Source organism: Arachis ipaensis, chromosome B10, assembly GCF_059453495.1.
Source record: "Arachis ipaensis isolate K30076 ecotype BB chromosome B10, ASM5945349v1, whole genome shotgun sequence".
In the NCBI taxonomy this organism is placed as follows: domain Eukaryota; kingdom Viridiplantae; phylum Streptophyta; class Magnoliopsida; order Fabales; family Fabaceae; genus Arachis; species Arachis ipaensis.
In genome coordinates, this window is record NC_142435.1 from 114130315 (window position 1) to 114144807 (window position 14493).

Here is a 14493-nt window from a genome sequence, read left to right on the forward strand (position 1 = left end):
TTATAGTCGGAACAGATTAAAGAAATTGGGTGGATTGAGAAATTTGAAAAAATTGCAAAATAAGACCTCATAAAAACTATTGTAATTTATAAAATAGATTCTTCTATGATTTAGTAATTTGATTTAATTAAGATTATAGAAATGATTAGTTTTAATCATAATAATATAAATCAATTTCTCTAATAATAATTGAATAAGTCATAAAGGATATCAAACCCTCTATTTAATTATAAGAGAATTTTTATTACTCATATAATATTGTTTTAATAATAATTAACACAGATAGAGATGGAGCCATCTATTTCAAGCCAGAAAATAATGATGGTGACCCTAGTAGACCATGGCTCATGTTATGTACAAATTAAAGTTATTACTATAGTAGTAGTGGCCTATATGGATACGTACTCAATAATCACAATGGCACATGCCAATTAAATTAAATACTATAGGTGTCAAATCTTGGTCTATATATAGGGGAGTGTAATTGGCATATGTTGTAGTATATTCACAAAAACTAGCGAGATATAATACCTAGACTCCTAGAGAACAACCTAAGTCTAATTTATTTGAATATACAAAATATAAATAATATATAATTGTTCCAGTTATATATAACAATAATGGCTGCTTTAGAAAGCAAGCGTGTTCTTCTTGCAGTTTTAGTCCTCCTTTGCTTCTTCTCCATCCAAGCTCGAGGTACTTAGCTTCCCGTTTGGTCTCTAGTACGAAAAATAAATTTAATTTTATTAACTTTTATTTCATGTTTCTTAATTATTTCTCAGTCTTCTTATTATCTTTTTTTTTTTTCGGCCCTCTCTCTATATGTGCAGCACGAACATTGAAAGAAATTAGTAAATTAACTAATAGAGGTGATCATCATGGCAACAGTGATGCTCATGATAACAAAGAGGCGCACAATAGCAAATTTAAGTCGGAAGAACATAATCATGATGAGGTTAATGGTGGAAGTGAAGTGTTCTCAATGGATTACACTCCAGCCTCGAGGAAGCCACCGATCCATAATTAATTAAATAGTTTCCAATTTTATTGTATTTTTTGGTATAATTAACTAGCTAGTTTATATTGTAATATAACGTTTATCGTGATGTAAATATTACCCAGATCTAAAATATAAGCCACAATAAGAAAAGTATCAACTTTTTTGGCCTATTTATCTTGCTGCAACGAAAGACTCTCTCTATATGTATAGTGTTTTTCCTCCTCTATCTTCTTGCATACATAAATCAATTTTGCTGCCCGAAAACCATGAGAGGTTTTCTCCAAATTAAAACTTCAAAACTACTTCATATGTATTAATGTATATATATAGTGTGCATGTGTGTGTGTGTGTGTGAGAGAGAGAGAGAGAGAGTCTCAAACAACTGAATATAACTCTCCAAAACCATGCATACACATATACTAATATGTAATTATTATGTTTGACTTTTACGTATAAACACCACTCAAAATATATATAAATGAATGGTTAATGTTCATAATTAAATGGTACGATTCAAATAAGTTGTGGAAAATATATAATTATAATTTTATATTTATTAGAGTAGTTTTGGGCGTTGATTATGTGTTAGGCTCTATATATAGGTGCAATTGCAGTATATTACAACCTTTTACTATATATTTCAAATGTTATTCTTTAATCAATTTCATTATTACAAAATGGGCTGAAAATAAAGCACATACATGTTACATTATAATTACATGCATTTCTATCTACATGCATACAGCATATAAACTATTTTATATTTTTTTACAAGAATCAGCTAATTATATATGAATACAAGTAGAGTAGATAAGCAGAGATGTATAAAAAAGAAGGCTTTAAAATCTTTAAACTTTTCTTTTGTTGGATAAGACGGAATTTAAATTTTTGACCCTTGCTTAAACATATAAATGAGTAGACTACTTAATCAAATCAAGTTGGTATTGGAATTTTCAACTTTATTAAAAGGGCATGATGATCAGCAAAGTTCATATATAACAATTGGGCCGTTTCTATGACATCTGAAACTAATTGGGCCTAAAGGCCCAAAAAAGTTTCCACGTTACTCAAAGAAGGGTTTGGCTTGTTGCCTTGTTCCCACTGGCACGTTTCCTTTTTGAGTAGTAGAATCGGTAATCGGCGACGTCGCTCCTGTTGGAAAGGGTTAGCTAATAGATCTCTCAGCTCAGCTGACATCCATGGTCATGGTATGTATACGCCTCTCTCGATTCCTCAACAAACTAGACAACATGGGTCAAAGCCGAAACCATGGCAGACATCTCCTCCTCCCTATTCAAACCCGGAAATATCATATGCATTGACGATGACAATGTAGAATTGTTGTTGTTTATCCTCTCATCAAGTTCCAATTCCCTCTTCTCAACAACCTTGTTTCCATTCTCTTGAGGATTCGCCACCTTTTCAATACAACACCAATACAACACCATTCGTTTATTGATGAATTATTGTGGAATATTACATTCAAAACTTATGTTTAATTCAAAGTTGTCGAGTAAAAGTAGCTTATTGAATATTTAAATTTTAGTTTGATGATGGCTTTGCATCTATATTTCTAGGATTAGTTTTGCTAACTAACCAACTAGGGTATTAACTCAATCTGATCTTTGTTCATGTTTACAAAAGACATGACGATAACTATTTTGTTTTGGGACAACCCGATCTTTCTATAAAGAAAATCCATTAATGAGTGTCGCAATTACCTTTGTTAAAAAATTTATTTGTATTTTGTAAAGAATTTTAAACGCCCACAAAATTAAATTCTTTTCAACATGACCACTACTACCACCACCTTTTTCATCCTCATCAATATCACTTCTACCTTTATTATTGATTTTGCATCAAAATGTTAATACGTCTCTTCATTCAAAATTTTACTCTTGACAACAATTTATAATTTACAAAGTCTCATCAAAGAAATTCTAGTAATTACCAAACATTTTAAACACGAGCATTGACACACAAATGCTGTAATTCCCTCAATAACTTAAAACTGTAACAGAGCATTATCGACGGACAAGAACTAGCGTAATCAAACCCCCCCCCCCCCCAAAACAAAAACAAAAAGCAAAATAGCATCTATGAATTTTCCAAAGTGATTGAAATTCAATAAACCCTCCTTTCCTTTGCTCGCTTCCAGGAATTCTGACCCCTAATCTTCCACTTGGTATTCCCCACAGTTTGATTTTGTTCTTCAATTTCGCGTACCTTTCGCTTCCTACAATGAAGATGAATGAGGTGAGTAAATATCCCAAAAAGCATAGCAACAAATACAAACAAAACGAACAAACTTAAGAATGGTATTTTTGAATGGTCAAGACTTTTATGACCCAACTGCCTTATTTTGGCAGATAAATTAGACGATCCAGCCGATTGGTCCATTTTGACAACCCTAGTATTTTCTGATTAACCAGCGAAATCTGTCTTTTACTGCAAGTGCCTATTTTACCTATATGCCGCAAGCTTTTTATCAGAAAGCAACTCATCTGCAATGGTTGCTTTCCTCTCCTTCTTTGTTAATCTTTCCGAGTAGAATTCTGATGCATCTTCTACAACTGTTCCCACCTGGTCACATTCAAATGACAAAAATAAATAAATAAATATAAAATAAAATAAAGTAAAAATTCATTGCTCTCCAACAGAGATTGTAATTTTATACCAAGGAACATCAATCATATGCTTGCCTATGATATATATACAGATTGGGTATACAACAATGAACTTGCCTGGAAATACTTGGGAAGTGCCTTTGAGTTAGAATCACCCTTCTTATAGTGCCGTTTTGGATCTAACGCAGACCTCAACTGTAACAATAAACACAGTAAGAGTGTAAGGATCCCATTCCACTTGTGAAACTAAGGGATAAAAGTGTGTTATATAAAAAATAAATGTTAGGCGACCAATATTTTTCTCTTGTAGTCTTGCATTTGAGCCAACACTAATCAACTCATTTTTTTTTCTTTCACTGAAAGTATTAATCACCTAACATTCTCCAAAAAAATATTACATAGCTATTATCATGATTCAAATAACTGGGAACATACAAATTTGTTATTAATGAATATTATATACATGCCTACACATTTTACTCCCCAAATGCTAACCGATCCCATTGGACTTTCAGCTGCCTGAAAGTTTGTCTTCCCATTATAAGCATATACAATATAATTTACATCAATCAAGCTGAGAACACCAGCAAAGTTTTCAGGAAGCATCAAACACCCCACAAATCATTGAAGATAGTTAAGTTGGCCCAAAAAAAGGGGTAAAACAGACTATGAAAAGGGATCTTGTTAGGAAAACAGACTAACATGAAATAAAGTTAACTTGACAAAGAATCTAAATCTGAGTAACTGTTCTTTCCATTTTGAATGTAGGTACATGTTGCCCAATCCAAGGAAAACATAAAATGGCAAAGATATCAAAACTCAAAAATCACCTTCAACAACTTTAGATCTGTCTGCAACTCAGGAGTGATGGTTTGAGCAGGCATGTCAAACCTGACAAACATACAAATAAGATCAGATAACTACATATTACATAATTTCTTTTTATAGTTTCCCAAAAAGAGAGGGGGGGAAGAAAGATATAACTAAACAATCTCCTAATTCTATTTGATTAAAAATGGAAGTCACCACCCCTATACCCAGCCCAGCTAGTCAGCTGTGTAAAACTACTTAGACAAGTAATAAAAATAAGATTCTTCAGTTTTAAAAACAAAAAGAAACTTAACCATGGTTGCATTGCAAAAGAAAATTTGCTCCAGAAAATATATTGCATACCAATCTTTTCCAGCAGTATCTTTAGCTTGTTTTCTCAGTAATTTGTTTAACTTTCTAGGATCATTAGGAGGAACGAAAAGGCCATCAACAAGCTCTGTATTGGGTTTCCAAAGACTACTATTAGATGCCTCACTTTGAGGTTTGTTATGACAAGCATCTGTGGCTTTTGATGATGATGGAATCAACAGCTGTGGTTGCCATGAAAGTCCAACCAGCAGTTTACCCTCCGGCATCCCTATACTGAAGCAGATTGCACAATCAAATAACCAAGAGTTACATTTAATCTCTTTTTTAAAAGAAAAATTGACAATCTAAATGAGATATGCTAAAAAATATATTCTAACTTATATAACAAAACTATAGTAAATTTCATAAAACATCATGGAAATTGGAAACTATGCAAATATTTACGGCAAACTTTGAGAATTGCAGCAGTGTCTAACAAAATGAGCATGGTGGGGGACAAACCAAATTAAAATTAGGTAATATTAAGTTAAAAAAGGCATAAAACATAATATAAGGTTGGAAGTGCAGCCACATAACTCAAACAAAGTTTATATTTTCCACGTTGGGTATTTTATACAACTTGTTGAATTTCCATATTTTCTATTTCACATGTTTAAGTTTGATTTATTGGTTTTGGTTATTAGCGATGTCAAAATTTTGCATCGGGTCTTTCACTATGAAGACTTTCACTGTGAAGACGACGACAAAAGATAGGAAAAAACGAAGGTTGCTAGAACCGGACCGGTTTAATAGTGCCCAAACAAGCACTGAACCGCTTTAATTAAATATATACTAAAATTATTAAAAAATTAACTCTCCCATATGTGAATTTCTGTAAGTCAATCAAGTCACTCTGCAAAACATCTAAAACATGTATCCAGCCTAAGAATCATAAGCATAATTCAACTAAATCAACCAAATCATATGAAGCCATATAGTAAATTCAATGCAGAATTGTGGCAATATTTTTATTTTGAATCAATAACAGCAAAACAACAATTCACCAAAACAAATACAATAGATTGGATTTAAAAATTAATCTCAGCAGAATTAATAAATTAAAAATTAAATTTATAACTCAATCTCAGCAGAATTAATTCACTATGAACGGACTGAATTCAAATAAAAATTCAAAACATTCATATCTCAAAATTCAGCAGAATCATCAATAATTCATCATATGCATGTTCAGAATAAATTTCAAATTTCAGAGGGATAGAGTCAGGAGATAGAATCAGGGAGAGTTAGAGACTGAGACTTGAGACCTGAGAGGATTGAAGGCTTGAAGCAGAGAAGAAGAGACTTGAGACCTGAGACCTGAGACCTGAGACCTGAGACCTGAGACCTGAGAGGGTTGAAGCAGAGATCAGAGACTTGAGACACGACGAAAGGTAGAAAATCAGCGACTGCGGGACTCCACGCGAAGAAGAGAAGCAACGACGATGAGACACGATGCGGAGCAGAGAAGCAGAAACGACGCCGGCGAGGAGGGGAGAAGCAGAACGACGAGGAGGGGAGAAGCAGCGACGACCCACGGCGAGGAGCACAGAAGCGGCGACGATCCACGACGAGGAGCAGCGAAGCAGCGACAGAGAGAGAAGGGAGAGAAAGGCTCGGCGATGAGTTTGAGCTCTGAAGTGTGGGATTAGGATGGTGGGTGCCTGGGTGGTGGCTGTTATTCGAAGAGAAGAGAAGAGAGGATTATGGGTGGGATTAGGGTTTTCTGCTGTGTGTGAGAGAGAGAGAGAGAGGGCGCCCCGGGGGGGGGGGGGGGGGGGTTTATTGAACCAAGGTTGCTGAGAACCAAAGTTCTAAAAACCGGATCATTGAACCGTTATAATTATTGATGGCTGGTTCTACTATGGCGAAAGTATAATGTGGTCCTCTAAGGATCAAGGCAGTTTATAAAATTTTAAGAAGTTTGTTGGTTCATTTTTAATATGGCAATTCATCATAAACTTCTCTTGTCACATAACCACAATCTGTGCCCCACACAAATGTTTGAACTGAAAATTTTTTTTTGTCATCCGCAAGAGTCTCCAAATCATATCACGTAGCAATATTTATATTTTGTTAAAATTAAAAAATATTGTTGTAAATTTTGTTAAAAATATATAATTATATAATACAATTTTTTTATTCAAATACTTGCAAATATATATTTTATTTTAAAATGTTATATACAAGATGATTTTGCTTTTTATAATTGAATTAAATTTTATTCTTTGCTTTTTATAATTGAATTAAATTTTATTCGTTGAGAGGTCAATATGCTGCATTTAGTGACGCATTTAGTGACGGACTCAGAAAATTTTAAGAATAATATATATATATTAAAATAAATTTTTGTTAAATATTATTAATTATACTAAAAATATAATAAAGATATAAAAATTAAAAAGAATTCAAAAATAATTTCATTCTCAATATTATTTATTATATATAATTTATAAAAAATATTTTTTATTTTTAAAATTTGAACGTAAAAATATTTTAATTAAATTATAAATAACTTATTATCCTAACTAATGTTGTTGTTATTTATTTTTATACACACCTAATAATAAAAGATTGAATCACTTGACACGTTAGCGCCTAATGATAAACATATATAAATATTAAAAAAATTAAACCAGTATATAAAAAGTATGTTTATATAAAATAATACAAATTTAATTTATAATTTTTTTTACCTTTTTTTAAAATAATTTAAATTTTATATATTTTTAATTTAATTTTAACATGATATCAGATTAAAGACTTTATACATATGTTTAATTATATATTATAATTAAAATATTTTTTCATATTTTGTCTTTTAGTTTAATTATTTTATTCTATTTTATTACTCAGGATCTCTGCTTTTGAAATAAAAACTCATTTAAATACCGTATAGATATAAATTATTTGTTAATAAATATTCTAATAATTTTTTACTGAAAATAAATTATTGACAAAAAAAAGGATCTTTTTCTTTATTTTTTAGTTATATTTAAATGTGAGTTTCAAAAAGAGACTTGAGGGATAAAAAATAATTTAACTATCATTAGATTAGACTTTTTTTAATTATATATTATGTTTTTTAAATTATATTACATAACCATATATTATATTTTTAATTAATATATAATATAAAATATTTAATTAAATATTATTTTATATTTAATTTAATTTTATTATTATTTTATGTTCACTTTTTTTTAAAATTAATTGTCTTTTTAATTGTAAAAAATTATTAAAATAAATATTAAATTTTATTAAACATTTATAAAAATAAACAAAAATACTTTTATTAATCACATAGTATTTACTTTTTTAATTTATAGATGTTTAATAAAATTTAATATTTATTTTTTATATAATTAAAAATAATTAATTTAAAAAAGAGTGAATATAAAATAAAAAAGTTAAATAAATATAAAAGTAATATATAATCGAATGTTTTAAATTATATATTTTAATTAAAAATATAATATATGATTATGTAATATAGTTAAAAAAAAACGTAATATATAACAACAAATAGCATGTCTTAGTAGTGGTTAAGTTGTTTCTCATCCCTTAAATTCTCTATTAGAATCCCAATCTAGCATGATGACATAAACACTATAATGTTGAAGATAATTGTATTTCTTAAGGTGTAAAAATGAGATTAAGTAAGTGTTGAGAGTTCGAATTTTATCTTGTGTATACAGTTATTTATTGGCAACGATAAACACAAACCCTTAAACACAAATTCTTAAATAGAGTTCAGATCCGTGACAGATTAGTCATTGACTTGTCAGATTAAAAGATACCGTGAATAAGTAAAAAAAATTAATAAAATTAAAAAATATAAAAATGTTAAGATTATAAAATAAAAAACAAGAAACGTTTATATAAGGATTATTTTGATCAATTTTGTCATGCAATTCCTATATATATTTTTTCTAGTTATATTTTAGAAAAATAAATAATTCTCCTTTAACTAGTAAAAAAAACTATCCAAACCATCAATAAAAAATATAAAATAATGTCTAATTTTAACTTTTTTTTACTCGTTTTTTTTTTACGTGTTTCATTATTACTTACAAATAAATATAACAAAGCAAAAGAAATTAAGAAAATATTTATCGAAGTTGTACTAAAAAAAATATTAAATAAAAAATATTCATTCACAAAACCTTTCTTTCATACTTCGAATAACAATGCAGTAATGCACATGGTTGCTATTAATAAAGAATATAGGCCAACACATTAATAAATTGCTTTAATTATAAAGGACTCGTTTGCTATTAGAAAATATTTTAGGCCACATTAGAAATGTACATAAATGCTGTACGGTTGCAATATTGGCCACAAATTAGGAATCTTATCAATAGGTTCTTAAAGAACCATAAAATTCTTTCTCCACCATAGCCAAATCCATTATTGATTTATTAATTTATTGGTTCAACAATTATTCAATCGAAAATTTATTTTTAATAAAATAATAAATAAATTATAAATAAATATTCTAAAATATTATTATAATTTAATATAAATTTTAAAATATTTTCTAAATTTAAAATACTTCATGATATCTTCAACAAAAATCTTAAAATCTTAAAAAAAAGTACAAATTTAGAAGTTAAATAAAAATTATATCTAAACATAAAATGCCAACATAAAAATTTGTCATCAATCATTCTAAATTAATAAAGTTTGGACCATTATTGGAGCATACAAATTTTACTCGCGAGAGACTCTATGAGGAAGAATAGGGATGGCAACGGGTCCTCATGGGGCGGGGACATGCCGCCACCCATAATCCGTTCCCGTCCCCGCGACGAGTAATGGGGACCCCGTATCTGCCGGAGATCGGGGTCTTTAGGGATATCCATGGATTTTTTTTAATTAAAAAAAATTTTAAAAAAGAGAAAAATTGAAAAATAAAAGATGATTAACATTTAACATAGTCTAAACTTTAAACTCAGTATTATAATCCAATGTCCTAATTTTTTCAGTAAGAATTCAAATCCCAAACCCTAAATCCAATTTCACAGCAACATAATTTATCTCTAAATCCAATTTATCAACTAACAGAATTCAAAACCTAAAATTAAATCCAATTTCACATTAATAGAATTCAAACCATAGCAATTTCATCAATTAAAAATTAAAATATACATTAAAATCAGTGAGTGGCGGCAGAGCAGAGGCGGAACAGACGCGGAGGCGGCGAAGCTTTGAGCAGGAAGTAGTGAGTGACGCAGTGAGAGGAAGAAGGTGACCGACAGCGGCTCTCCTCTGACGGCAATAAAGGACGGCTCTTCTCTGGACGGCGACGAAGGCGGATCTCCTATGAACGGCGACGACGAAGACAACTCTCCTTTGGACGGTGACGAAAACTGCGATGATTTTCCTCAGGCGCGTAGAATAAAAACGGCTCTCCTGTCCTCTGGACGGCGATGAAGTGGTGACGGTTCTCTGCTCCTCAAGCGCGCAGCGAGAAGACAGCTCTCCTCTCCTCTAGACACAGAGGCATGGCTGGTAATGACAGATCTGAAGAATCTAGTGATGGCAGAGACATGGCTGGAGCAGTTTCGTCTTCGCAGAGTAGAGGCGGCAACGCGGGCGCAGGCAACGCTAACGCTATGAGAAGCAAGCACGGAGCGACACCGACGACTCAGTGAGAGGAAGAAGGTGAGCCGCGGCAAGGGAGGAAGGAATAGGAAGAAAGACGGAGAAGGTGAGACTAGAAAGAGTGAGAGTTATTTGATGAAAGAGTGAGGGAGTGAGGTAGAGGCGTGAATTAGGTTTTCTGTTTCCATCATATATATATTTATGTAATTTTATCTATACGGGTATCACGGGACGGGTACCTCTCTCCTGCCCCGCCCCATTTATTAAATGGATACTTGTCTCTCATCCCCGCAGAGAGAAAATGACCCCCCCCCCCAAACATGTCTCCCAGCGGGTAAATCCCCATGGATACCCGCCCCACCGGAGAAAATTGCTATCCCTAAGGAAGAATGATAATTCTTTCTAATCTCGTGGGAGAAAGTAGTAGTTTGATTTCTACTAAATTTGACACCTGAATATATAATACATTTAATCAATGTAAAGATAGAAACATGCCTGTATTCATTAATGCAATTGCAACGCTTTGGTTACAATTACATGAAAATTTTTATACTTGTGCAAGCACAATTGTCATTAAGTCAATATTCGAGAACACTCCAACTCCTTGCAATTGATCTATTAAGTCATCGATCATCGGCAATGAGTGCTTATTCTTCATTGTCACTTTGTTCAACTGTCGATAGTCCACACAAAGTTGCATTCCTCCATCTTTCTTTTTCACTAATAAAATTGGCGTTCCCCACAGAGACACACTCGGTCGAATGAACCCCTTACCCAAAAGTTCATCTAACTGAGTCTTAAGTTCAGCCAGCTCTATCAGAGCCATCCTATATGGTGCAATCGAAACTGGACCCGCCCCCGACACCAAATCTATCACAAATTCAATTTCACACTAAGCTAGAAATTCAGGAATATCTTCAGGAAACACTTTAGAAAACTCTTTAACTATGGAAATTTGATCAAACTTCTACTCGTCAGCTGATGCATTCGCAGCTAAAAGGATATAACCTTGACATTCTTCCCCACTACAGTTCACCATCATAGAGTTCAAATAGTATCCTTTAGCTACCACAGCTCCTCCTTCGCCTTCCGGCATAAACCGAATTGATCACTCAAAGCAATCCAACAACACATGATTCTTTGATAACTAATCCAATCCCAAAATCATCTTCAATCCAACCATTGGCAAACAAATCAAGTCATGAACAAAGAGCCTATCCTCTATCTAGAAGGGTCCTTGCCTACAACCTAACTTAGTTACAATAGTTTGGGACGGAGTATGCACATGCAAATCGAAGGATAAGTCTAAGATTTTCAACTCTAGTTCAGTAGCTTTATCAAATGTAATGAATGAATGTGAAGCACCAGTATCATACAATACAGTTAAAGTCTTGTCTCCAAACACACACTTACCTCTGATCTGAGGCTCCCACATAGGCACGTCATTGGCATTCACCGCGAACACACGTCCTTGTTGCTGATTTCGACCAGCATTTTGATTTTTCCTACGAGGACAATCCTTGGCAATGTGTCTAGGTAGTACAGAAGTATAGCATACACCTTTTTCTCTTGCCTGGGGATATTGGTCACAGTTAGTCCTTCTGAATTTTTCTTGTCTTTGAGAATGGTGAGGGGCATCTCCACCCCTTTTAAAGTTCTGACCTCTCGGGGAAAAATACTTCTCACGACCTCAGTTGTGGTTACCTCCATGAGTATCTCTCGCCAAAGCCGTCTTCTTAGCACATTCCTCCATAACTCTCGCTTTGTTCACTAGTTCAGAGAACTTCCTTATCTCCAACGGAGCCACAGCAGTCATAATAGTATCCTTAAGTCTTCTTTGCTACTTGATACATTTCTAACTCTCATAGGACTCAGGAGCACCTTGACAGACTCTCGAGAACCTACAGAGCTCCTCGAACTTGCTGGTGTATTCAGCTACTGACACGAACCCTTGCTTCAGCTGCATGAGTTCCAACTCCCTTGCCTCCCTCAATAATTCAAAAAAGTATTTCTTGTAGAAGGCAGTCTGAAATAGCTCCCACGGAATGTCTACATTCTACAGTTGCAGTAGTCGGTACTCTCCTTGCCACCAGTGCTGAGCCTCACCCAATAACTGATATGCCGCAAACTCCACGAATTGGTTTTCAAGAACATGTTGAGCTTGCAACGTACACTCCATGGCTTTAAACCAGTTATCAGCTTGAGTAGAGTTTGTCAATCCCTTGAAAGTCAGTAGGTTAACCTTCAAAAAAGCAACTAACATCATCGACCTAAGTTGTTCTCAGTCCCTTCTTCGTTTCCATTTTCGGCTGGTTGCCCCATCCGTTCTATAGCATGAGTAGTCGCAACAACTCTCGCTTGCATCGTGTTAGCCAAATTAGTCATCGCCGCCATAAATTCGGCATGGTTGTTAGCAGGGGGTTATCCTCACTCTCTCTTTGAGTACGTTATTAACCTCGTCTGTGAGTTACCATTTGGGGTCCTGTCTATACCAAACAATCGATATCAAGGTGATCAGTCTCAATATCTCATGCCTAGTGCTTCAATTATCCCAAAAAGAGACTCACAAACATGCATGCTATGCATATCAAACAGATATCATAAATAGCACGAAAGAAAAATGACCCAGAGTATGCAGTGAAGCTCAATCGGTCCATCCCTCAGGCTCACGAGAATAAACTACTCTGATACCACTAAATGTAACACCCTATCACCAGTGACGGATCCAGAAAATTTTGATAGTGGGGGCAAAATATATATATATATATATATATATATATATATATATATATATATATATATATATATATATATATATATATATATATATATAGATTACATCCAATGGTAAAAAGATCACTCACTTTTCTTTTGATGGTTAAGTGCTGGTCACAAAACACAAAAATTGCTGGCCCCTTAGACTTTTTCTAAAATTTAAATTTTCAGTACTTACTTTTAAATAGATTAATGAACTAACCATTATATTAACCTAAGCTAGTTGCGTTTCTTTCTTTATGATAATAAAAAATGCAATACTAAAAAAAGGTTAAAAAACATCACACGACAAATTTTGTTTATTTATTTTTAACTATAATTTTGAAACCATGCAGGAAACATATGATTTACAAATTGATATATATATATATATATATATATATATATATATATATATATATATATATATTATATTTAGAAGACTACTTGAATAAAGAGCGGAGTTAATATGAATACAGACCAAACTAAAAATATTAAGCATAACAAACATTTTGTTCTTTAAAATTTGTACAATCTTTATTTATTGTCAAAATTTTTATTGTATATTTTTGTACATATAAAATATATATTCTAATATATTAATAAAATATAATATTAGAATTATTCAAATAGAAAATATTGCTTTTTATGAATATATATAATATTTTATATATTAAATTATGAATATATTTAATAAAATTAAATAAAATAAATATATTAAATAGATAATATATATAATAATAATTAAAATTAGGAAAAATAAAAAAAATCAAATACAACTTCCAAAATTCTTATTTTATTTGAACTTATCTAGTTCAAAATCCTTCCAGTCTGAAAAAAAAAAGAAGAAATGAGACTTTCATACAATATCTTAATTGAATTCTATGTAATGATCAATAATTTCAGTTTTATTCTATTCTATATCTATATGGATATTAAACTCCCAGCAACAATCACTTTTTTGAGATGGAATTGACGAACAACTAATACCATTAATAGTGTTTATGAATGTCGAATAAAAAAATGGGAATATAATAATTTTTATAATAAAAATATTATGTGTATATAAAAATCAGTTATCAAATTATTCATTAATCGTTATGTATTTATATATAAATATATGTATTGTTTAATTTATTTTTAATGTATATTTTTTATTTCAATATATATATATACAGGTGGTTATTTTCTATATACATATAATATGGTTAATTTTTAAAATATCTAATTTACAAATTAAAATACTAAAATAGTAATTTAAATAATAACATATAATTTAGAATTTTATTATTTAGGTTTCGTATTATAAAAAAATTAAGTAATCTTTTT

The 14493-nt window shown here is 31.6% G+C and overlaps 2 protein-coding genes across 3 annotated transcripts; one reads left to right on the plus strand and one right to left on the minus strand.

Moving 5' to 3' along the window:
* Positions 1–515: 515 nt before the first annotated feature.
* Positions 516–1229, plus strand: LOC107622066 (uncharacterized). The gene is made up of 2 exons (XM_016323991.3): positions 516–696; positions 831–1229. Exons 1-2 carry the CDS (start codon positions 621–623, stop codon positions 1025–1027), a joined length of 273 nt encoding a protein of 90 aa, XP_016179477.1. The 5' UTR covers positions 516–620; the 3' UTR covers positions 1028–1229.
* Positions 1230–2852: 1623 nt separating this feature from the next.
* On the minus strand, positions 2853–6619 carry LOC107622481 (rRNA-processing protein fcf2). Of its 2 annotated transcripts, none has more exons than XM_016324393.2 (6): positions 6072–6619; positions 4801–5040; positions 4458–4518; positions 3745–3822; positions 3468–3583; positions 2853–3236 (listed from the first exon to the last, which is right to left on the minus strand). In XM_016324393.2, exons 2-6 carry the CDS (start codon positions 5031–5033, stop codon positions 3125–3127), a joined length of 600 nt encoding a protein of 199 aa, XP_016179879.1. In that variant the 5' UTR covers positions 5034–5040; positions 6072–6619; the 3' UTR covers positions 2853–3124. The 2 variants fall into 2 exon arrangements, with proteins under 2 accessions (XP_016179879.1, XP_088365671.1); XM_088509545.1 differs by having other exon boundaries at positions 4801–5035; positions 6072–6540.
* Positions 6620–14493: the final 7874 nt, after the last annotated feature.

Bases quoted from the DNA above. Each gene is read 5' to 3' on its own strand.
- LOC107622066 (XM_016323991.3), top strand. From the start codon at position 621: ATGGCTGCTTTAGAAAGCAAGCGTGTTCTTCTTGCAGTTTTAGTCCTC. The intron at 697-830 runs GTACTTAGCTTC...CTATATGTGCAG, and splicing joins CTTCTCCATCCAAGCTCGAG to CACGAACATTGAAAGAAATT.
- LOC107622481 (XM_016324393.2), bottom strand. From the start codon at position 5,033: ATGCCGGAGGGTAAACTGCTGGTTGGACTTTCATGGCAACCACAGCTG. The intron at 3,823-4,457 runs GTGATTTTTGAG...TTATTGTTACAG, and splicing joins CAGATCTAAAGTTGTTGAAG to TTGAGGTCTGCGTTAGATCC. The intron at 3,237-3,467 runs GTAAAATAGGCA...TCTTCATTGTAG, and splicing joins AAAAAGCTTGCGGCATATAG to GAAGCGAAAGGTACGCGAAA.